General features: G+C 44.0%; 1 protein-coding gene across 3 annotated transcripts in view; it reads left to right on the top strand.

Moving 5' to 3' along the window:
- Positions 1-24,430, top strand: part of LOC122943020 (serine/threonine-protein kinase TNNI3K) — a 228,599-nt gene that overhangs the window by 131,166 nt on the left and 73,003 nt on the right. For all 3 annotated transcript variants that reach the window (XM_044300379.1, XM_044300378.1, XM_044300377.1), the window contains 3 exons: positions 3,319-3,371; positions 4,990-5,042; positions 9,547-9,679. In XM_044300379.1, coding sequence (XP_044156314.1) covers positions 3,319-3,371; positions 4,990-5,042; positions 9,547-9,679 — 239 coding nt within the window. The remainder of the gene's footprint in view (positions 1-3,318; positions 3,372-4,989; positions 5,043-9,546; positions 9,680-24,430) is intronic.

Here is a 24,430-nt window from a genome sequence, read left to right as displayed (position 1 = left end):
GGGCGCCGCTGATCCAAACGCTGCTGATCTGTTCTTTCATGGCGCCGCTCATCTGGACCAGCAGCGCCAATACAAAACAAAGGCTTTGGCCTCAGTTCTTGACCTTCATTGGGAGGCGTAACCGTCATAGCTCCGACAGCTCCTTCATGCCTCTGCTGGCCCGAGGGAACAGCGTCATCAGCGGTTGGAGCCATCGGAGCTCCTGCAGCCATCTGTGGCGTGGAGCCACCCCCTCCTCCCATCAGGGAGCAAACTCCAGCGCCAGAGATTTTTCTCTCATCCTCCGCAGTAACCTTCCTGTCCGGCTTTTCAGCCGGTGTCGCACCAGCTCCATCCCCGTTACTGCAAACAGAGACGGAGCTCACCACCATATCGGATACCTCGCTCTCCCCTCTCTCCTGCACCGAGTCCACTGCAGGACACGGGCTGGGCTGAGAAGAGGGGCTAATACAGTGAGCCCGCCCTGCGGTCGACCCGGGGGTCCCAGGGAGGGGGGTGTATACATATCTTACCTGCTCCTGGAGCTTGGTCTTCTTAGCCTTTTTCTTTCCTTCCCCAGGCGTCTCCGGTGGCAACTCATCACCAAAGCATAAGTCCTGGAAACGCACTGGGGACTCCAGGAGCTGGATCTCCTCCACTAGGGCCCCTCCCGGGCTGCAGGTCTCATACTCATCCCCCGAGCCGCAGCTGGATGACCTTGCTATTTGGCGTGCAGGGGGCCCACTGTACGGAATCTGCTCCTGCAGGCTGCCAGGTGGATCTTGCTGGTCATCATCATCATCCTCCTCCTGCACGACTGGTTCCTTCTCCACCTGGCTGTCAGGCTGCTGCCCCATCTGCCCCTTCTCCTCCGCCATCTTCCGAAAACGTTCCTCGTTTAGGAGTTTTTCCTTAAACGGGCCGCTTTTATCTCGGAGTACAGTCCGCCTTTGCTCAATCTCGCCAATGTCAGCTTGTAGCTGCTTTATTTGGCTCTCCAGCCCCTGCTTCTTCCTCTTTGGGGCCACTCCAACACAAGACCTCAAGCCGCGCAGCTCCTCCCGGAGCCTCCTCAGGGTCTTAGTCGCGTCTTCGTACTCACGGAGGTGGCTCATGACCCGGGATCCGTATGTGGAAATGGACTCCCGGGCCCTCAGTACGCCCCAGCCTTCCTCCTCAAGATCTGCTTCACCTCCGTGAACACTCGGCTTTTGCTGGGCCCCGGAAGGGCCACTCTCACCCATGCTGGCATTCGGGTCCTCCTTAGCGGATCCAGCCCTGCGGCTCTTCCTACTACCCTCAGACTCAGGGGAGACAGAAGCCACATTACTGCGACTCCTGCCAGATCTTCTTACCCCTGAGTCCTCCATGCAGGCCAAACGCTGGCTTCTCCTGTCCCCTGAAGGCCTGCCGCTGGGAACAGGAGCCTGGGGCTTGCTTCCCTCGCTCATGCCTGAGAACCCACTCTCCCCCTGGGGAGGAGAGAGCCGGCCTCAGGTGGATAGATTTTCCTCCAAACGCTCAGGAGCAGCAGCAGCAGCAGCAGCTACACACAGCCACAGGCGACCACACCCACAGGTAATCGCAGCTCAGGAACAGCTGGTCCAGAGCTGCACTCACTATTCTGCTGGTGCAGTCACTGTGTACATACATTACTTATCCTGTACTGATCCTGAGTTACATCCTGTATTATACCCCAGAGATGCACTCACTATTCTGCTGGTGGAGTCACTGTTTACATACATTACATTACTTATCTGTACTGATCCTGAGTTACATCCTGTATTATACCCCAGAGCTGCACTCACTATTCTGCTGGTGCAGTCACTGTGTACATACATTACTTATCCTGTACTGATCCTGAGTTACATCCTGTATTATACTCCAGAGCTGCACTCACTATTCTGCTGGTGCAGTCACTGTGTACATACATTACATTACTTATCCTGTACTGATCCTGAGTTACATCCTGTATTATACTCCAGAGCTGCACTCACTATTCAGCTGGTGCAGTCACTGTGTACATACATTACTTATCCTGTACTGATCCTGAGTTACATCCTGTATTATACTCCAGAGCTGCACTCACTATTCTGCTGGTGCAGTCACTGTGTACATACATTACTTATCCTGTACTGATCCTGAGTTACATCCTGTATTATACTCCAGAGCTGCACTCACTATTCTGCTGGTGCAGTCACTGTGTTACATACATTATTACTTATCCTGTACTGATCCTGAGTTATATCCTGTATTACACTCCAGAGCTGCACTCACTATTCTGCTGGTGCAGTCACTGTGTACATACATTACTTATCCTGTACTGATCCTGAGTTACATCCTGTATTATACTCCAGAGCTGCACTCACTATTCTGCTGGTGCAGTCCCTGTGTACATACATTACTTATCCTGTATTGATCCTGAGTCACATCCTGTATTATACTCTAGAGCTGCACTCACTATTCTGCTGGTGCAGTCACTGTGTACATACATTACTTATCCTGTACTGATCCTGAGTTACATCCTGTATTATACCCCAGAGCTGCACTCACTATTCTGCTGGTGCAGTCACTGTGTACATACATTACATTACTTATCCTGTACTGATCCTGAGTTACATCCTGTATTATACCCCGGAGCTGCACTCACTATTCTGCTGGTGCAGTCACTGTGTACATACATTACTTATCCTGTACTGCTCCTGAGTTACATCCTGTATTATACCCCAGAGCTGTACTCGCTATTCTGCTGGTGGAGTCACTGTGTAGATACATTACACAACTTTTCCTGTACTGATTCGAAGTTACATTCTGTATTATACTTCAGAGCTGCATTCACAAATCTGTAGGCTTTTCAGGTGAAATCTCCCAGCATACCTTGCTTGTTCAATGTCTGCCCAGATCATACTGTGGTGATTTTATTTCTGTTTTCCAGACACTGTACAGTCGTCGGATCTAGGAGAAACAAACTGTCTGCCTGCATTATAAGAGCTCAACTTAAATGCAAAAATAATTGTGATTACAGCTCTGGAGTATAGTGCAGGCTGTAACTTGTGTGAGAAAAGTAACCTTTTTATAAAGTGTCTCACCTTTGTAGATTATGTCTGTGATATGGTGTTCAAAGGCAGACACCTTTTAAAGGAGAAAGCACCCAGGTTCCGTGTATAAGGTATAGAAGCAGCCGGTCCCAGCCCCAGATCTGCTGCAGCGGCGCTTCTACCCCGCTACCTATTAAAGACTTGCGGCGGATTGCTACAATGAGTTTCCATCAATTTACTGATCGATTCCTTATAATTTATACAAGTGCTGCTACGTGTGATCATTTTTTTTCCCTTTCAGTCACAACATCCTGCTGTATGAGGACGGTCACGCTGTAGTCGCTGACTTTGGAGGTGAGTAGCACACAATTAATAAGCCATTGATTGGCAGGATGTAGCTTTAAAAGAGCAACCTTGGGACATGGAATTCCCACCACCGCGTCCTTCTGTTTTTCCATTTAAGATCTGCAAATCTGCTGCATAGACATAGGATTAATCCACCACTAGAGGGAGCTCAGGAGCTTACTGCATACTATATGTTCCTAAACTCCCTTTAGTGGTGACTGCAGGAGGCATTTATGGAGGGCACCGGAGCGCTGTATCAGATAAATGATTTGGGTATTAGTTTAGAAAATGGTTCAGCAGATGGGAATCTGGAGAAAGATTTATCACAGAGAGCTTTCTGCAGCTGCTATGTACGGTGAAACATAGAAGCATTGCAAAACATTTAATAAAAAAAACTAATACAAAAATGGATTTAGGCCATAATAATAATATAAAATGTCTCTGACAGTATCCTGATTAAAGGTGCTGTGACACAAAAAATTGTCTACGTTTTTCAAACTATCCGCTGGATCTGAATACTTTTGTAATTGCATGTAATTTAAAATGTAGTATAGCTGCTAAGTTATTCAATAAAATGTGTCAGTATATCGCCACCTGCTGTTTGTTCTTTTCCTTATTTTTTGTCCACCTCACTGCAGTGGTCAGACATGCTCAGTTTAAATCTTCGACTGCCACCAGCCATTACAGTACTTCTGTTATACGTTGTGACAGTTACAGGGAGAGAGAGAGCTGCACCAGGAAGGACACACCCATTGAGCTGTGATAGTAAGATTGCTACAGCATAAAGGACAACGCCCCTAAGGTGTGATAGGGAGATAGCTGAATCAGAAAGGACACACCCCTGAGCTGTGAGAGGAAGATTGCTGCAGCATAAAGGACAACGCCCCTCAGGTGTCATAGGGAGATAGCTGAATGAGAAAGGACACACCCCTGAGCTGTGATGGGAAGATTGCTGCCGCATAAAGGACAACGCCCCTCAGGTGTCATAGGGAGATAGCTGAATCAGAAAGGACACACCCCTGAGCTGTGATAGGAAGATAGCTGCAGCATAAAGGACATGTCCCCTCAACTGTGATAGGGAGAGAACTACAGGAGAGAGGACACGCCCCCTGAGCTGTCAGCTTGATATAAATCTAGTAAAGCCATGATCTACCAGACCCCCCCCCCCAACTATCCCCTGTATATCATCTGGCATCATGTAGAACACATATTATCCAGATGTATGCATCATACTACACATGTATTTGCAGCTCGCCTCTATTTATACCTGTGACATTTCCGTGCGCGTACTCGGCACCGATGGAATAGCAGAGAGGACCAGTGTTTGTTTTTCAAATCGACCAATCCGGCGGCCTCTAACCCAAACTTGTCGTTCTTCACCTTGACTATAGGTACACATGAAAACACGACCTTTCTTGTGATAAAATGTCATGTCCATGCAGACGGTCCTGCTCCCGGGTGGAGCGGCAGACATTTGGTATCAGTGAAATGGATGAGATATGAGGAGCGTGGCCGGTTCACACGCTTCACTGACTTTTCATTTATTTTTGGAAGATGGTTCTTGATCCGAGGCTCAGGTTTTCGAGAAAAAAAATATTTCCTTTGTATTTTTTTTTTCTTTCTACAGAATCAAGATTTCTTCAGTCAATGGATGAGGACAACATGACCAAGCAGCCCGGGGTTCGTTACTTTTATTGCTTTAACCCTTTCACTGCCATTGTGTTATTTTATTTTTTTGAGCGTTTGATGTAGAGAGCAGCTTACATTGACTTTTTGATGCTGCTATAGCGCGCAATCTACCGCATTATCCACGATGTACAGAGCCAGCGGCACCATTCACCCGGATCACAAATGGCGCCACCACTGATGTCAAGCCCCATAGCTGCCTCTACTTCACGTATTTTTCCCACTTCCTCCTATAAGGGTTAAAAATAAAAAAATGAGGACTACTCACTTCACCGATCCTCCGCTCTCTCCTCCGATTCTACTTTGGTCCCGGTCTTAGCTCGACACATTGGAAACAGCTGGAGTTGCCGATCACAGACTGAGGCGAGTTATGGCTGCGGTCAATTGGAGTCTCAAGTACTTATTTTTTTACTCTTGGAAAAAGTTTCACACACACACCCTTCCCGAAAAGCACCTTTAAAATGTATGGGAATTTGGTATCTGATATTACTGTACGAGAAAACTTGGGATCTAGTGATCACCAGTCAGTGTGGTTTACTATAAGTACAGTGACTGAGTCACACCACACAAAAACAAAAGTTTTAGATTTTAGAAAAACTGACTTTTCTAAAATTAGATTAGTGGTATACGAGTCCCTATCCGATTGGAACAGTTTCATTGGAGTCCAGGAGAAATGAGACTACTTAAAAGTGGCACTATTGAAGGCAACAGAAAATTGCATTAGGCTTGTCAGTAAAAGCAAAAAAAGGAAGAGACCACTGTGGTACTCAGCAGAAGTGGCCAAAATCATTAAAAACAAAAAGATAGCATTTAGGAATTATAAAAAAAACTAAAATGAGGATGACAGGGAAATTTATAAGATTAGGCAGAGAGAGGCCAAACAAGTTATAAGAGCTTCTAAAGCACAGGCAGAAGAGAAATTAGCTCAGTCAGGGAAAAAAGGCGATAAGGCATTCTTCAGATACATAAATGAAAAAAGGAAACTAAAATAAGGAATTACCTTATTAAAAACAAAAGAAGGAAGGTATATGGAAGAAGATAAAGAACCAGCTGACTGCCTCAATGAATACTTCTGTTCAGTTTTTACAAAGGAAAATGAAGGAGAAGGACCTCAGTTAGGAAAGAAGACTAATAAATCTTTTGACGCATGTGTCTTTACAGAGGAAGAGGTTCTAAGTCAACTGTCTAAAATTACTACAAATAAGTCACAGGGGCCTGATGGGATACACCCAAAGCTATTAAAAGAGCTCAGCGGTGAACTAGCAAAACCATTAACAGATTTATTTAACCAATCACTGGCAACAGGAGTCGTCCCAGAAGATTGGAAATTAGCAAATGTTGTGCCCATTCACAAGAAAGGTAGTAGGGAGGAATCGGGCAACTATAGGCCAGTAAGCCTGACATCAATAGTGGGGAAATTAATGGAAACCATACTTAAGGAGATGATTGTGGAACATCTAAAATCCCATGGATTGAAAGATGACAAACAGCATGGGTTTACTTCAGGGAGATCATGTCAAACTAATCTTATTGATTTTTTTGATTGGGTGACTAAAACAATAGATGGAGGAGGTGCAGTAGACATCGCTTATCTGGTCTTTAGTAAGGCTTTTGATACTGTCCCACATAGAAGTCTTATCAATAAATTGCAGTCTTTGGGCTTGGACTCCCATATTGTTGAATGGATTAGGCAGTGGCTGAGGGACAGACAACAGAGGGTTGTCGTTAATGGAGTATATTCAGACCAGGGTCTTGTTACCAGTGGGGCACCTCAGGGATCTGTTCTGGGACCCATATTGTTTAATATCTTTATCAGCAAAATTGCAGAAGGCCTCGATGGTAAGGTGTGTCTTTTTGCTGATGACACAAAGATTTGTAACAGGGTTGATGTTCCTGGAGGGATACACCAAATGGAAAAGGATTTAGGAAAACTAGAGGAACGGTCAAAAATCTGGCAACTAAAATTTAATGTTGATAAGTGCAAGATAATGCACCTGGGACGTAAAAACCTAAGAGCAGAATATAAAATCAGTGATACAGTCCTAACCTAAGTATCTGAGGAAAGGGATTTAAGGGTCATTATTTCAGAAGACTTAAAGGTAGGCAGACAATGTCATAGAGCAGCAGGAAATGCTAGCAGAATGCTTGGGTGTATAGGGAGAGGAATTACCAGTAGACAGAGGGAGGCGCTCATGCCGCTCTACAGAGCACTAGTGAGACCTCATCTGGAGTATTGTGCTCAGTACTGGAGACCATATCTCCAGAAGGATACTGATATTTGGAGAGAGTTCAGAGAAGAGCTACTAAACTGGTACATGGATTGCAGGATAAAACTTACCAGGAAAGATTAAAAGACCTTAACATGTAGAGCTTGGAATAAAGACGAGACAGAGGGGAGATGAGAGAAACTGCTAAATACATAAAGGGAATCAACAAGGTAAAAGAGGAGAGAATATTTAAAAGAAGAAAAACTGCTACAAGAGGACAAAGTTTTAAATTAGAGGGGCAAAGGTTTAAAGCAATATCAGGAAGTATTACTTTACTGAGAGAGTAGTGGATGCATGGAATAGCCTTCCTGCAGAAGTGGCAGCTGCAAATACAGTGCAGGAGTTTAAGCATGCACGGGATAGGCATAAGGCCATCCTTCATATAAGATAGGGCCAGGGGCTATTCATAGTACTCAGTATATTGGGCAGACTAGATGGGCCAAATGGTTCTTATCTGCCGACACATTCTATGTTTCTATGAGGAATTGATACAAAAAATATATTGTAAAATTGCATCACTTTACATGATACAAAGAGTGAGATTTCTTTGCAGAAGCCCGGAATACCCCTTTAAGAAAAAAAAAAAGTATCCTGAATCCGGCGGCAGCTTAGTGCACACAGTCTAAGCCCGGTCTTAGGAGATTTTGTCAGTGTGCGCCATTTCACGTCCTGCTTGTTAGACAAAACTCATCCTGTCCAAGGAGCCGAGCGGCATTGTAGTCTGTTGCCATGGCAGCCGCTACCATACAAAATGAAATTACTGGTAGACCCTAATGACAAGCACATGAATAATGATAAGGAGGAAGCTTGTTAATAATGGAAACATTTCTTAGGGATGCTAATCCATGCAATCCCGTATTTGGCCCAATAAGCCGCAGATTTCAGGTACGACTGCCAGCGAAGCAGGAACATGTTTTGTCAAGAGCCTGAGAAGTAAACACGTCTTTCACTTCTATTCATGTAGTTCCGTAAGATGGAAATATGTGTTTGTAAAGTAGTTTAATGTGGTAATAATAATATGTTCAGCACAAGGTGTACAGTAGCTAAAGGGCAGCATTAACCATCTACGGTGCAGCATTCCTCTACTGCTGTGATGGTGTGATCAGTGGTTTCCAAGTCCTGCTGAGCCGCGTTAGCAGAAGGGTTTGCCCACAGAATTCATTTATCACCTATCCCCAAGACAAACGGATGAAATCTTGGGCCCCAGTGATCACAGGAACAGGGGTCTTGTGTCCCCTGCTTGATTGGAGTGGTGGTCCAATCAAAGTCTATGAGACGGTACTAGGCTATCTTCGTCAGTCCCATAGACGTAAAATGGGGATTTAGTGAACAGCTTCAATCAATATTGGGAGCCGGAACCCCGGTTCTTGTGGTCATGGTGGTCCCAGGATCATAGATTGATCTCCTATCCTGTCAGTGTTTTTTATGGTCCTCTTTGGACAGCCTTTTCTAAGGTATTGCAAGGTTGGATCATTGATTTTAAAAGCTGTGTGCCTCAGGATTCCCCCTGTGATCTGGTCATCATCGGGGACCTGTCAAATAGAAAGGACTTGTCCAAAAGAGACAACTTCAGATGTCACTCAATATTTAGAATTCCCTTCACAATATGTTTGAGATTATATGCATGGTGAAGGTATGGAGGTATCTACCGGTGAACCAAAAAAGCAAACATTACTCACCTGACAACAACCCCACCGCTCTGGCACCAAGGTCCTGGTGATCTCCACCGGTCTATGTTTATTTTCCTGGACTGATGGCGTGTTTTCACTGGCCTCAGAGGTCCTATGTTATACATACTAGGATCACCTTTGAGGCCAGAGATTGGTTGTAGTGGCCAAGGCACATCAACACTCTAGGAAAGTAAACAGGCAACGGTGGGGAGGACCGAAGCATTGGCGCTGGATTGGCAGGGGATATAACAGATGAGTAATGTCTGTTTTCTTTGTTTTCAAAAAATTACTGTGGCTAGTTTAGATTTTTCGACTCTTGGGCAACCATTTTAACCCTACCAGGTCCAATCCTTGTAAGCAGTAGATAGAATTAGAGATAGCAGAGGTCAGGGCAGGCAGCATCCACACAGAGTTGCAGTCAGGGAAGATGGAGACCAAGATAACATTTAGAACATTTTTAGGACTTTTGGACTAAAGACTTGTAGCACTCCATGACATTAAGAGTGCGCTCTGATAGAACAGAAAACTGAACTAAACTCGGATTGAATTTTATTCATTTAGAACCTTCGATGGATGGCTCCAGAAGTCTTCAGTCAGTCCACCAGGTATACCATCAAGGCCGACGTGTTCAGCTATGCTTTGTGTCTCTGGGAGCTGCTAACCGGAGAAATCCCTTTCGCCCATTTAAAGCCAGGTATGTTATTTGGTGGTGGATTGTTATACTAACATTAAAGGAGAACATCGACCGGAAATTAAAAGTCAGTTTTGATTAGAATTTTGAGTAATGTCTCAGCTCATCAGGGTTCGAATGCAGCTAAGATCAGTGGTGGCCTCATCTCCTACTAGTTTCTCCAAGGAAACCTTTGAACCATAAGGTGCTAAGTCTTATATATTGTTATTTGTGATCATCGTTCTTCTCACTGGGATTTTTCAAAGCTCCAGCCCATATTTAAAGGCATCAGTACAGTTTTCCCCACATCTTTATACTCCAGTTTGACCATATATATATGGTTTCAAAAAACCATGGAAAATGGCTTAACCTGGACAATTTCAGTATGAAATCTCTTTGCAAGGAGCCAGATATCTTGAAAGCCATTCAATGTTTGAAAACGTTCCTTGGAAGCACAAAACCTCCAAATATCTGTGTGGTGCCATCATATGGATAATACGTCAAGGTATTGTTGTTTTTATTCTGGCTTACACTCCACAATCCGATAACCGTGAAGTTGTAATTTCCAAGACGATGCAAATAAGTGGCCGTGCGCCTCACAGACGAGCAGTGTCAATATTTTGGATGATAGAAATTTTCATACATATTTATCCTTAAAAAAAAAAAAATCTGTTTCTCCGTGAATTTGAAGCAATAGTGGGCTGATTGGCGCTCCATCATAATTATATGCTTAACACATTTTAACCTACAATTTCTGTGCTTAATTACATACACCCACGCTCTTCTATACATACCGCGATTTATTTTTATGACGGATCTCCTAAGACGCTAAGACACTTTCCTAAAGTTTATTAAAGAGAAAGAGCTAAGCATGTATTTACAGAGTAGAACTACAGTTAACACTGATCGCCAACGCTTTTTGCTTTCAAGACAAACACCGGAGTCTCGGAAGCTGAGATTCATGGAGCTATTTGTCTGTGCCTCGTCCATAACTGAGATAGAATTACTAAGGTGGTCACTAGTTGAATCTTGCTCCTTGGCTGACAAATTGATGGCCCTGAGCAGTGTTGGACTGGCCCACCAGAGTACTAGAGGATCCTCCTGGGGCCCAGGCTCTGATACAATAGTTGGCCCCAAAGGTCCAGGAGAAAAAAAGAAACATTTGGAGCTTCCATTGGAGCCAGTCACTCACCACTAGTGTTTTTAAAAAAAATCAAAACCAATTAGACTTTATTGATGATATTGGGGTTGGGCCCTGAGAACACTTTCCTCTGGTGGGCCCAAGGATCTCCAGACCGATACTGACTCTGAGGATACCTTGGACCGGCCAATATTGGAGACCATATTAGGTTCTTTTGTTCTATATTAGTCCTCGAAAAACAAACATTTCTTAATGACCATCTTGTTCTTCCCATATTGAATGCACAAGTCTTAAACAAGAGAAAGGGTTTTAGAGAGTTTGTGTTGTTGATTACTCTGTCTAAAGCCCTTATTACACTGCCTGATTTTTCAGCAGATAATCGCCAGCGAGCGTCGTTAGCGATCATCTGGCAGTGTAAGACTGCCGCCAACTGCCTGATGAATGAGCAATCGCTTGGTCATCGGGCAATCCAAATCTTTCGACATGTTAAAAAATTATCTTTTGCAAGCGGCAGATGGTGGTGTCTAACGATCTGGTGCCAGCAAACCGCTAGACAGTATGGGGACGAGCGATGGCATAGAGATCACTCTCCTCCCTATGCTGCAGTGGAGATCTCTGCATGTAATGGCAGCGGTCTCCTCCGCTAGGGAGCAAGCGATTGCCGGGAAGTAACGCTTCCCTCGCTACAATGGTCTGCCACATCAGGCTGTGTAATACAGCCCTTAAGGTCCTTTTTGCACAAGGCAATTTCAGCCCCAATTAAGCACCAATTGATGATATGCAAATCGATTAGTGTCCGATTGAAACCAAATGGGGGATGAATAAATGCTATGATCATTTGTTCCCACTCTGTGCACCCTTGCTCCTCCTGCTGCCTGTGCCAACCCTCGATCTGCTTCTTGATTGGCAGAGTCAGAGATTGGCCAAGTCAGGTGAGATCACTATGCAGAAAACTTAAGACGCAAGAGCCTGGAAGAGGAGGCAGGAGAAGCAGGGATGCATGGAGAGGTTTAGACCCGCCCTCAGTGCACTTAATTACTCATTTGCATATGGATTAAAAGTATGTTTTCTACAGAATGAAACAACGGATTGCTAAGGGAAAGGTATCATCACATTCAACTGAGCTAGCCCTACAAGACATTGTGTCTGGAGTAGCAGTGACTTTTCTGAAGAGCATTTTTCATTACCAATTATCAGCCTGTGTAAAAGAGCCCTAAGGGACTGTATTGAGTATTTTGGCAACGCCTAAGGCTACTTTCACACTGGGGTTTTGGTTTCCGTTTGTGAGATCCGTTCAGGGCTCTCACACGCGGTCCAAAACGGATCAGTTTTGCCCTAATGCATTCTGAATGGATAAGGATCCGCTCAGAAAGCATCAGTTTGCCTCTGATCAGTCTCCATTCCGCTCTGGATGCTGCCTGCAGCGTTTTGGTGTCCGTCTGACGAAACTGAGCCAAACGGATCCGTCCTGACACACAATGTAAGTCAATGGGGACAGATCCATTTTCACTGACCTAATATGACACAATAGAAACCAGATCCGTCCCTCATTGACTTTCAATGGTGTTCAAGATGGATCAGTTTTGGCTATGCTAAAGATAATACAAACGGATCCGTTCTGAACGGAGGCATGCGGTTGTATTATCTGAACGGATGCAGGTGTCACGATGGGGAGTGGGGGAAAGCCCCTACCTTGCGGTGTCAAAGGGTAAAAGGGGATCAGCCTGGCCAAAAGGAGTAATAAGGGAGCAGGTCACATCCTACAGCACACACCACAAACCACACAGGAACCCAGGACACCCATAGCTGCAATAACATGACACCAAACACCACCAGACATGTAACACCAAACTAGACATACAAACACCCAGAACATAACCCACTCCATACAAATAGGGACAGGAAGGGAAGGAGACACCGGGGTGACATTGATGACCACAAGGGTGGCCCTCACTGGACAGATGGAACACCCTAGACTGGAGCAGAGCTCCAACACCAACGACAGCTGAAGTACAACTGACTCCAGCCAGGAAACCACAGAAGATATAAGCCAAGTGACCACACCCAGTCAGGGATTTAACCCTTACAGCACCAATAGGAGGGAGGCTACAACTTAAAGGGGAAGTGCCCACACAAGCACACCAAACACGTTACCACCAGCAACAACATGCGTGGCAACCATGTCACGGCAATCACCCAGAAGGCCGAGACACTGCCACCGCACGCTCTCACAGCAACACATTGCCACGGGCAACCGCAAGTGTGGCAACAGTGTCACAGCGTACACCATAGGCCGTGACACCAGGCTCCTCAGATGTAAATCCTGGCTCCCCAGACGTAAGTCCAGGCTCCCCAGACGTAAGTCCAGGCTCCCCAGACGTAAGTCCAGGCTCCCCAGACGTAAGTCCAGGCTCCCCAGACGTAAGTCCAGGCTCCCCAGACGTAAGTCCAGGCTCCCCAGACGTAAGTCCAGGCTCGTCAGACGTAAGTCCAGGCTCGTCAGACGTAAGTCCAGGCTCGTCAGACGTAAGTCCAGGCTTGTCAGACGTAAGTCCAGGCTCCCCACATGTAAATCCAATCCAATACAACTTAAAGGGGTTATCCCATTAAGGCAAAATATCCCCTATCAACATGATGGAGGATAAGTGTCTAGTTGGCAGGGGTCTCACTGCTGGGGCACCCAATGGGGGCCCATGATTCCTGTTGGGAGTAGTAGACATGCATTCGTATCCGCTGCTCTATTCATGGGACTGCCAGAGATATCCAAGTACAAGGGCTCCGCTATCTCCAGCAGCCCCAAAGAGATTAATGGAACGGCAGCGTGACCACCGATCAGTTGATACAGGACAGCATGGGTGTCCGTTTTTGCGATCGGCTGGGGCCCTAGTATTTGGACAGCCACCGATCAGACACTTAACCCCTATCCTGTGGATAGTTTAAAGTTAGGATCACTCATTCAATGTCCTCCTAACTAGTTTTTTACGGTCACTCTCTTCGGTCTTTGCCCCTGGTATCACCTCTCGTATCTGACCTTTGCCGACAATCTCACAAGCAATAAACCTTCAGTATCCACAAGTTTTCGTGATGCAGTCACATGAATAAATTTTGTATTTTATTCCTATTTGGTGACTTTGATTTAGTAGGTAATGTTTCCATAATTCAATGGAAGATTGATATTTGATTCAATATAGGCCGGTCCCGGCAGCTAATAAATTAGATTCCTTATGTAATATAGAGAAGCTTTCTCCGCCAGGGTTTTTTTTTTTCCTCTTCCCTTTTCGTAATCCAGCATAGGTCGAGACAAATTCATATTTTTGTATGCCTGGCGCACGGGCGCTTCCCCTCCGCAGTCGCTTCTCTCGCTCTGATTTTAAATATTTGAGTTCAAGAGCATCTAAAGAATATTTGTTGAACTGGGATTATTATGAGCGAAAGAAGGTCAAAGCTTCAGCGTGAAGGCTAAATGGAGACGCCGGAGATTTTTTTTCAAACCATCGTCTCCAAATGAATTTGAGGACAAATTTGCATATAGGAAAAAAATGCACAAAAAAAAAAAAAAAAAGCTAAAAAATATTGACAGCACAATAGCACATATCAGTTGATGTTATCCAGCCGGCCGTTTAATTGCCAAAATTTTTGTAGATGGAAAAATTAGAGATTTCGGAGCGGGGAGGGGGAGGTGTCAGAATAGAAAAAAAAACAGGAAAATGGTTTAATGATCAAAGGGCCGGGTGACACGCAGAACGCGTTCTCCTAGATAAAAGGACGGCACCAATTAGCAAATGAACTTATAGGACAGTAAAGCTCTAGAGCAATGTTATCTGATCACAGGGCGACGGCGCTCAGTTTACAAATCTATCGATCTGGGAGTATGAAAGAGAATAAATAAGGGGGCACGTACAAAGTGATTAGAGGAGAGCGGCGGTACAACGTGCATATATTAAAGCGGAGACATGTCCTGCATACAGGACCTTCAACCTCAGCTGCAAAGGGCTAATGCTGATTTCTAATAGTAGTGTATTCATTTGTAAAAAAGTCAAATTCTCCGTCATCAAAATTCTGTGCAAGCGCCATGCTTTGTAGGTGGAGCCTTAGTGGTTGCTTAGCAACAGGCACAGGTTCAAGAGGTGACTACCCTGGATCCCAGTGCTCTCATGTGTGAAAGAAGTGCTGGAAGGATGAATTTATAGTCAGTGTCGGACTGGGGTGCCTAGGGCCCACCAGTGGAATTGTTTCTAGGGGCCCACCTTACAGCGACCATAAACAGCAATATTACTTGCACCTGCACAGGAATGTTTGCATTTTAGCGCACAATACAGTGCGCAAAACAGAACGGCATTGTGCACTGCACTATATCAAATTGTTTCTCATTAATCAGCTCATTGTAAGGGCTCATGCACACAAACGTATTTTCTTTCCGTGTCCGGGCCGTTTTTTTTTTTTTTTGCCGACCTTGCCGACCGTAGGCGGAATCATTTATTTCAATGGGTCCGCAAAAAAAAAAAAAAACGGAAGTTACTCTGTGTGCATTCCGTTTCCGTATCGCAAATAAATAGAACATGTCCTATTATTGTCCACATTACGGACAGGGATAGTACTGATCTATTAGAGGGCCAACTGTTCCGTTTCGCAAAATACAGAATGCACACGGACGTCATCCGTATTTTTTGCGGATCTGTTTTTTGCGGACTGCAAAATACATACTGTTGTGTGCTTGAGCCCTAATTGATAGCACTTACAATTGCTTGTCCTAGACGACCCAGTCTAAACAATACCCAAAGGGAAGCAAATGTTTGCCGGCAATTGGAGTGAATATGCCATACACCACCAGGTATCACCGCTATAGGGTCTTTCTCAAGTTTCTTGAACACTTGAGAAACACCCTGTATGAGTCAATATGTGGCGGTGGTTTTTTATTTTTATGTTCTCTGTGCAGTATAAATTCATGCTAAGGGCCTGTTCACATCTGTGTGGGGGGTTCCCTTAGGGGTCTCCGTTGTAGAGTCCATCAAAACTAGTGGACATTCATGCAGGACTTTTTTTTAAATCCTAAAAGGGTGGGCTATGTGGTCTTAAGGACATACTGGGGATTTAAATCTAAACTGGTGTAAAGGAAAACTGCCAATGGCAACTAATCAGATTCCATCTTTCATTTTTCAAAGGAGCTCTGAAAGATAAAAGGTGGAATCTGATTGGTTTCCAATAGCAACTTAAAGGGGTTATCCCATCAATAATGCAAAAAAATGAAACTCATACACTATATAGTACATGGCAGTACTTTTATTATAAAGCTAGAACCAGCCCTGTACCTCACATGGATCACGAGATCTCCCCATTCATTGCTCTGCTAGATTTACTGTATATCGAGCTGACAGCTCAAGGGGAGTGTCTTTTCTGCTGCAGCTCAGGGGGTGTGTCCAAGCTCTGCCTATCACAGCTCAGGGGGCGTGTTCAAGCTCTGCCTATCACAGCTCAGGAGGCAGTTGAAAGATGAAACTGAGCATGTGCGACCATCTCAGTGAGCAGGACAAAGAAATAGGAAATTAAGTGGCGCTATACAGGGAGTGCAGAATTATTAGGCAAATGAGTATTTTGACCACATCATCCTCTTTATGCATGTTGTCTTACTCCAAGCTGTATAGGCTCGAAAGCCTACTACCAATTAAGCATATTAGGTGATGTGCATCTCTGTAATGAGAAGGGGTGTGGTCTAATGACATCAACACCCTATATCAGGTGTGCATAATTATTAGGCAACTTCCTTTCCTTTGGCAAAATGGGTCAAAAGAAGGACTTGACAGGCTCACAAAAGTCAAAAATAGTGAGATATCTTGCAGAGGGATGCAGCACTCTTAACCCCTTAAGGACACAGCCTTTTTACACCTTAGGACCAGGCCATTTTTTGCAAATCTGACCAGAGTCACTTTAAGTGCTGATAACTTTAAAACGCTTTGACTTATCCAGGCCGTTCTGAGATTGTTTTTTTGTCACATATTGTACTTCATGACACTGGTAAAATGAAGTAAAAAAAAATATTTTTTTTGCACCAAAAAATACCTAATTTAACAAAAATTTGGAAAAATTTGTAAATTTCAAAGTTTCATTTTCTCTACTTCTGTAATACATAGTAATACCCCTAAAAATTGTGATGCCTTTACATTCCCCATATGTCTACTTCATGTTTGAATTATTTTGGGAATGATATTTTATTTTTTGGGGATGTTACAAGGCTTAGAAGTTTAGAAGCAAATCTTGAAATTTTTCAGAAATTTACAAAAACCAAATTTTTAGGGACCACTACAGCTCTGAAGTCACTTTGCGAGGCTTACATAATAGAAACCACCCAAAAATGACCCCATTCTATAAACTACACCCCTCAAGGTATTCAAAACTGATTTTACAAACTTTGTTAACCCTTTAGGTGTTGCACAAGAGTTATTGGCAAATGGGGATGAAATTTGAGAATTTCATTTTTTTGGCTAATTTTCCATTTTAACCCATTTTTTCCACTAACAAAGCAAGGGTTAACAGCCAAACAAGACTGTATCTTTATTGCCCTGACTCTGCAGTTTACAGAAACACCCCATATGTGGCCGTAAACTACTGTACGGCCACACAGCGGGGCGTAGAGTGAAAGGTGCGCCATATGGTTTTTGGAAGGCAGGTTTTGCTGGACAGTTTTTTTGACACCATGTCCCATTTGAAGCCCCCCTGATGCAACCCTAGAGTAGAAACTCCATAAAAGTGACCCCATCTAAGAAACTACACCCCTCAAGGTATTCAAAACTGATTTTACAAAGTTTGTTAACCCTTTAGGTGTTGCACAAGATTTAATGAAAAATAGAGATACAATTTAAAAATTTCACTTTTTTGGCAGATTTTCCATTTTAATATTTTTTTTCCAGTTACAAAGCAAGGGTTAACAGCAAAACAAAACTCATTATTTATGGCCCTGATTCTGTAGTTTGCAGAAACCCCCAATATGTGGTCGTAAACTGCTGTACGGGCACACGGCAGGGCGCAGAAGGAAAGGAATGCCATACGGTTTTTGGAAGGCAGATTTTGCTGGACTGTTTTTTTTACACCATGTCCCATTTGAAGCCCCCTGATGCAACCCTAGAGTAGAAACTCCATAAAAGTGACCCCATCTAAGAAACTACACCCCTCAAGGTATTCAAAACTGATGTTACAAAGTTTGTTAACCCTTTAGGTGTTGCACAAGATTTAATGGAAAATAGAGATACAATTTCAAAATTTCACTTTTTTGGCAGATTTTCCATTTTAATATTTTTTTTCCAGTTACAAAGCAAGGGTTAACAGCAAAACAAAACTCATTATTTATGGCCCTGATTCTGTAGTTTACAGAAACACCCCATATGTGGTCGTAAACTGCTGTACGGGCACACGGCAGGGCGCAGAAGGAAAGGAATGCCATACATTTTTTGGAAGGCAGATTTTGCTGGACTGGTTTTATTGACACCATGTCCCATTTGAAGCCCCCCTGATGCACCCTTAGAGTAGAAACTCCAAAAAAGTGACCCCATTTTAGAAACTACGGGATAAGGTGGCAGTTTTGTTGGTACTAGTTTAGGGTACATATGATTTTTGGTTGCTCTATATTACACTTTTTGTGCGGCAAGGTAACAAGAAATAGCTTTTTTGGCACCGTTTTTTTTTTTTGTTATTTACAACATTCATCTGACCAGTTAGATCATGTGGTAATTTTATAGAGCAGGTTGTCACGGACGCGGCGATACCTAATATGTATATAATTTTTTTTATTTATGTAAGTTTTACACAATGAATTAATTTTTAAAACAAAAAAAAGTTTTAGTGTCTCCATAGTCTAAGAGCCATAGTTTTTTCAGTTTTTGGGCGATTATCTCAAGTAGGGTCTCATTTTTTGCGGGATGAGATTACGGTTTTATTGGCACTATTTTGGGGTGCATATGACTTTTTGATCGCTTGCTGTTACACTTTTTGTGAAGTAAGATGACAAAAAATTGCTTTTTTTACACCGTTTTTTTTTTTTTTTTTTACGGTGGTCACCTGAGGGGTTAGGTCATGTGATATTTTTATAGAGCCGGTCGATACGGACGCGGCGATACCTAATATGTATACTTTTTATTTTTATTTATGTAAGTTTTACACAATGATTTCATTTTTGAAACAAAAAAAATCATGTTTTAGTGTTTCCATAGTCTAAGAGCCATAGTTTTTTCAGTTTTGGGGCGATTATCTTGGGTAGGGTATGATTTTTGCGGGATGAGATGACGGTTTGATTGTTACAATTTTGGAGTACATACAACTTTTTTGATCACTTTTATTAACTTTTTTGGGAAGTAAGGTGGGCAAAATTTCAATTTCATCATAGTTTTTAATTTTTTATTTTTATGGCGTTCACCGTTTGGGTAAAGTAACATGACCGTTTTATAGATCAGGTCGTTACGGACGCGGCGATACCAAACATGTGTAGGGAATTTAATTTTTTTTTATTTTTAATCAGTGATAAATGTGTTTTTTGATTTTTACTTTACTTTTTTTCACTTTCTTTTTGACCCAGACCCACTTGGTTCTTGAAGATCCAGTGGGTCTGATGTCTGTATAATACAGTACAGTACAATATATAGTACTTTACTGTATTTTACACTTTGTCTGAACAGATCTATGCCTTTCAGCACAGATCTGTTCAGCACCATGGACAGCAGGATGCCTGAGAAGGCGTCCTGTTGCCATGGGAACCTTCCCCGTCTGCTCAGTTATGGTCAGAACTGCGCAGACGGGGAAGGGTAAGGACGGGGCTCTGGGGGGGCTGCCTGGGAGCTCTCTCCCTCTCCATTCGGGGGGCTGCAAAGGCACAGCAGCCCCCCGATGGGAGAGGGAGGGAGCTCCCTGCGCTGTTAACCTTTTCCATACAGCGGTCCGTACGGACCGCGGTATGGAGAGGGTTAAGCGGCTGACATCGCATCACCGATGTCAGCCGTTTATACCAGGGTGCCAGCAATGTGCTGGCACCCTGGTATACCCACTAGAAACCAACGATTATTCAAGGGGAGGCGGGCGGGGGATCGCGATCCCGCCTACCGCACCGCCCGCCTCCCGCACCGCCCGCACCGCCCGCAACCCTCCCCCTGCACCTCCCACCGTGCTCAAATAACTCAGGGGTGCAGGGGGGAGGGATGCAGGAACATTTTTGGAATCCTAAAGTTTCTGATCCCCGCGGTCAGGGACCGCGGGGATCAGAAACTGCAGAAATCGCAGCAAACCGCAGGTCTGAATTGACCTGCGGTTTGCCGCGATCGCCGACATGGGGGGGTCACGGGACCCCCCCGCGCATTTAGCCTAGGTGCCTGCTCAATGATTTGAGCAGGCACCGCGTTCCGATCACTGCCAGCCGCACGGCAGTGATCAGAAATACACAGGGCGTACATGTACGCCCTGTGTCCTTAAGTACCAGGGCACAAGGGCGTACCTGTATGCCCTATGTCCTTAAGAGGTTAAAATTGCAAAGCTTCTGAAGCGTGATCATCGAACAATCAAGCGTTTCATTCAAAATAGTCAACAGGGTCGCAAGAAGCGTGTGGAAAAACCAAGGAGCAAAATAACTGCCCATGAACTGAGAAAAGTCAAGCGTGCAGCTGCCAAGATGCCACTTACCACCAGTTTGGCCATATTTCAGAGCTGCAACATCACTGGAGTGCCCAAAAGCACAAGGTGTGCAATACTCAGAGACATGGCCAAGGTAAGAAAGGCTGAAAGACGACCACCACTGAAGACACACAAGCTGAAACGTCAAGACTGGGCCAAGAAATATCTCAAGACTGATTTTTCTAAGGTTTTATGGACTGATGAAATGAGAGTGAGTCTTGATGGGCCAGATGGATGGGCCTGTGGCTGGATTGGTGAAGGGCAGAGAGCTCCAGTCCGACTCAGACGCCAGCAAGGTGGAGGTGGAGTACTGGTTTGGGCTGGTATCATCAAAGATGAGCTTGTGGGGCCTTTTCGGGTTGAGGATGGAGTCAAGCTCAACTCCCAGTCCTACTGCCAGTTTCTGGAAGACACCTTCTTCAAGCAGTGGTACAGGAAGAAGTCTGCAAGGTAAGAAAAACATGATTTTCATGCAGGACAATGCTCCATCACACGCGTCCAAGTACTCCACAGCGTGGCTGGCAAGAAAGGGTATAAAAGAAGAAAATCTAATGACATGGCCTCCTTGTTCACCTGATCTGAACCCCATTGAGAACCTGTGGTCCATCATCAAATGTGAGATTTACAAGGAGGGAAAACAGTACACCTCTCTGAACAGTGTCTGGGAGGCTGTGGTTGCTGCTGCACGCAATGTTGATGGTGAACAGATCAAAACACTGACAGAATCCATGGATTGCAGGCTTTTGAGTGTCCTTGCAAAGAAAGGTGGCTATATTGGTCACTGATTTGTTTTTGTTTTGTTTTTTAATGTCAGAAATGTATATTTGTGAATGTTGAGATGTTATATTGGTTTCACTGGTAAAAATAAATAATTGAAATGGGTATATATTATTTGTTTTTTGTTAAGTTGCCTAATAATTATGTACAGTAATAGTCACCTGCACACACAGATATCCCCCTAAAATAGCTAAAACTAAAAACAAACTAAAAACTACTTCCAAAAATATTCAGCTTTGATATTAATGAGTTTTTTGGGTTCATTGAGAACATGGTTGTTGTTCAATAATAAAATTAATCCTCAAAAATACAACTTGCCTAATAATTCTGCACTCCCTGTACAGATACATTTTATTGAATAACTCAGTGGTTATACAAAATTTTTAATTACAGGCAAATGCAAAAGTAATCAGGTCCCTGTGCTGGTTTGAAAACTGTAGAATATTTTTTCGTGGGACAACCACTTTAAGCAAGTTATCCTTTACACCAATGTTTTTAAGAACCATTAACTTGTTACATTCCATGTTGGCAGATGTAGATATAATTTTTTTGCCCACTAGCACCATTACGGAAATACAAGTTATTTATTGAGTAACCATTTGCTCAAAGATTTTAAACATCCAGACAGTCAGCATTACCTCTGCAAAGACGTTTCTGAACAGCCTCGTAGGGATTGTAAATGTACGTTAAGGTCTTGTTCACACGAACGTTGCCCCTCCGTGCCCGTGCTGTGGACCGCAAATTCGACAGGCACCGACCATGGGCCAGCCGCATGCGGATCGCTGACCCCTCCATTGCCGTATTGCAGGCGGCATATGACGGGTCCACAATACACGGGGCACCAGCTGTGTGCACTCCGCATCACAGATGCGGACCCATTCACTTGAATGTGGTGCAGAACGGAACCACACAGAAGCACTATGGAGTGCTTCCTGGGGTTCCTTTCCGTGCCTCCGCACCACAAAAAGATAGAACTTGCTCTATCTTTTTGCGAAACGGACGAATCGCGGACCCCATTCAAATGAATGGGTCCGCGATCCGCATGCGGCTGGCCCACGGTCAGTGCCCGTGCATTGCGGACCGCAATTTTTGGTCCACAGCACGGAGGGGCAACGTTCGTATGAACAAGCCCTGAATGTGTGAAATAATGTGCTAAATAATAAATTATAAGTTAAAAAAAATTGCCAGGGTCCAGGTGTCTGCACAACTGGCCACAATTTCAAGCTGCAACCAAAAGCCAGTCTACAAAAAAATTAACTTGTTAGGGACTAGCTTTTATTTTTGCTGTTACCTTAAAAAAAAAAAAAATTCTAAGGAAAAAGTCATTTTGTGACCCCCTTAAGGACTGAGCGATTTTTACATTTTTACCTTTTTACGTTCTCATAGTCGTATGAGGGCTTGTTTCTTTTTTTTTTTTTTTTTGTTGCAGGACCAGTTGTACCATGTAGTGGGAATCTGAAAACAAATTTCCAAAAGGGGTGGAACTGGGAAAAATGCAATTCCATCAGAGTTTTATGGGGTTTGTTTTTACGGCGTTCCCTATGAGATAAAACTGACCTGTTCTCTTCATTCTCGGGGTCAGAACAATTACAGTGATACCAGATCTGTATGCTTTTTCTTGCCTTTTAATACTTAAAAAAAAAAATTATAAAAACTTTCCATCACTGTATTTTTGGGCATTTATGTGTATGAGGGCTCATTTTTGAGGGGCGATGAGTCCTTTATATTGATATCATGTTGGAGTTTGTATGACTGGTTTAGCACTGTTTATTCAGTTTTTGGTAGCGGACATTGATGGCCCACATCATAATTGTGCCATTAAATTACAGCATATTGCAGTATGGAAAACTACAACTCCCAGCAGGTCCTGAAGGTTTGCATCTGACAGTGCATGCTGGGAGTTGTAATTTCCAGAGGGGAAGGCACTAAAATGTAAAAATAATTGAATTTTGTTTTTAAACAGTAAATACCTTTAAGGGAGGAATCTGGTCTTGGGGACTAGCCTGCCTGAGAAACCTTTCTTAGCCCGTGACATCCACCTTCTCTGTCTTCCTCACCAAGGGAGGTTTGCAGGAAGATATAATCAGTCTAAAGTCGATAGTGGAGCTGAAAAGAATCCTGCAGTGGGAGTCTCGAAAGGGAAGCAGCTCATGGAGCACCATGACCCCTTACAGTATACAGAGTATTACGAGGGGGTCAACAGCCAAAGGCCCCAGGTACCAGGACAGTCCTAAAGTTTAGCTTCAAGTCTAAAGCAGGAGTCTAGCACATCAGAGAAAGATAGAGCAAGGTATTCAAGTTTGCCTGCCAGTTTACCCCAAAAGCTGCTGGAACCAAGAGAAAGATGGAATATTGTATGGATGCAAGTTTATGCAAGTAAAGCTGTTGAACTTTCACCAATTCTGTACTCGACTTATTCTCCACCACCTCCTACAACTCTCCCCTATTGTTCCAGAGCCTTACCCTGGGGATTGACGGTATCCAGGTAGGAGCACCATGACACACAAACTAAAAAGGCCACATGGCCACTCGGCAATCCTAAAAACCTGGGACACGATCGGCCCTGGGGGCGGCACGTTTCATATTGCCCCCCAACAGTGGTGGACTGGTTATAGACCATACAGGGATATTTACCAGTAGGTCAATACCCAGGGAGCTTCCTAGCCCTCCTCATGGCCGTTGGCCAGGTAGATAACGATCTGGTTCTCTCAGCTTTAATTAATGTTATTAGCATCAGGTATTTATGCACCTGGCTGATGGCTGCTGGTTCTAAATTCAACTGTATCGGCATCCTCAGGACCTTGATACAGTTAAATACTGCAGCGGGGAGGCAGTATTATGTGCTGCACTGTGGTTTTTGGTTCTACTGGGACAGTATTTTGTGCTGCACTGTGTTTTTTGGTTCTGCTGGGGCAGTATTTTGTGCTGCACTGTGGTTTTTTGTTCCGCTGGGGTGGTATTTTGTATTACACTGTGGTTTCTATTTCTGCTGGGGCAGTATTTTGTGCTGCACTGTGGTTTTTGGTTCTGCTGGGGCAGTATTTTGTGCTGCACTGTGGTTTTTTGTTCCACTGGGGTGGTATTTTGTATTACACTGTGGTTTTTATTTCTGCTGGGGCAGTATTTTGTGCTGCATGGGGCCCTTTTTAGTTTTTTTCCAGGGCCACTTTAAGTTCCCAGTCCACCTCTTTCCCCCCATATTTAGCAGG

The sequence above is a fragment of the Bufo gargarizans genome, chromosome 7 (assembly GCF_014858855.1).
Source record: "Bufo gargarizans isolate SCDJY-AF-19 chromosome 7, ASM1485885v1, whole genome shotgun sequence".
Taxonomy (NCBI): domain Eukaryota; kingdom Metazoa; phylum Chordata; class Amphibia; order Anura; family Bufonidae; genus Bufo; species Bufo gargarizans.
This window is presented reverse-complemented; position numbering and strand designations above follow the sequence as displayed.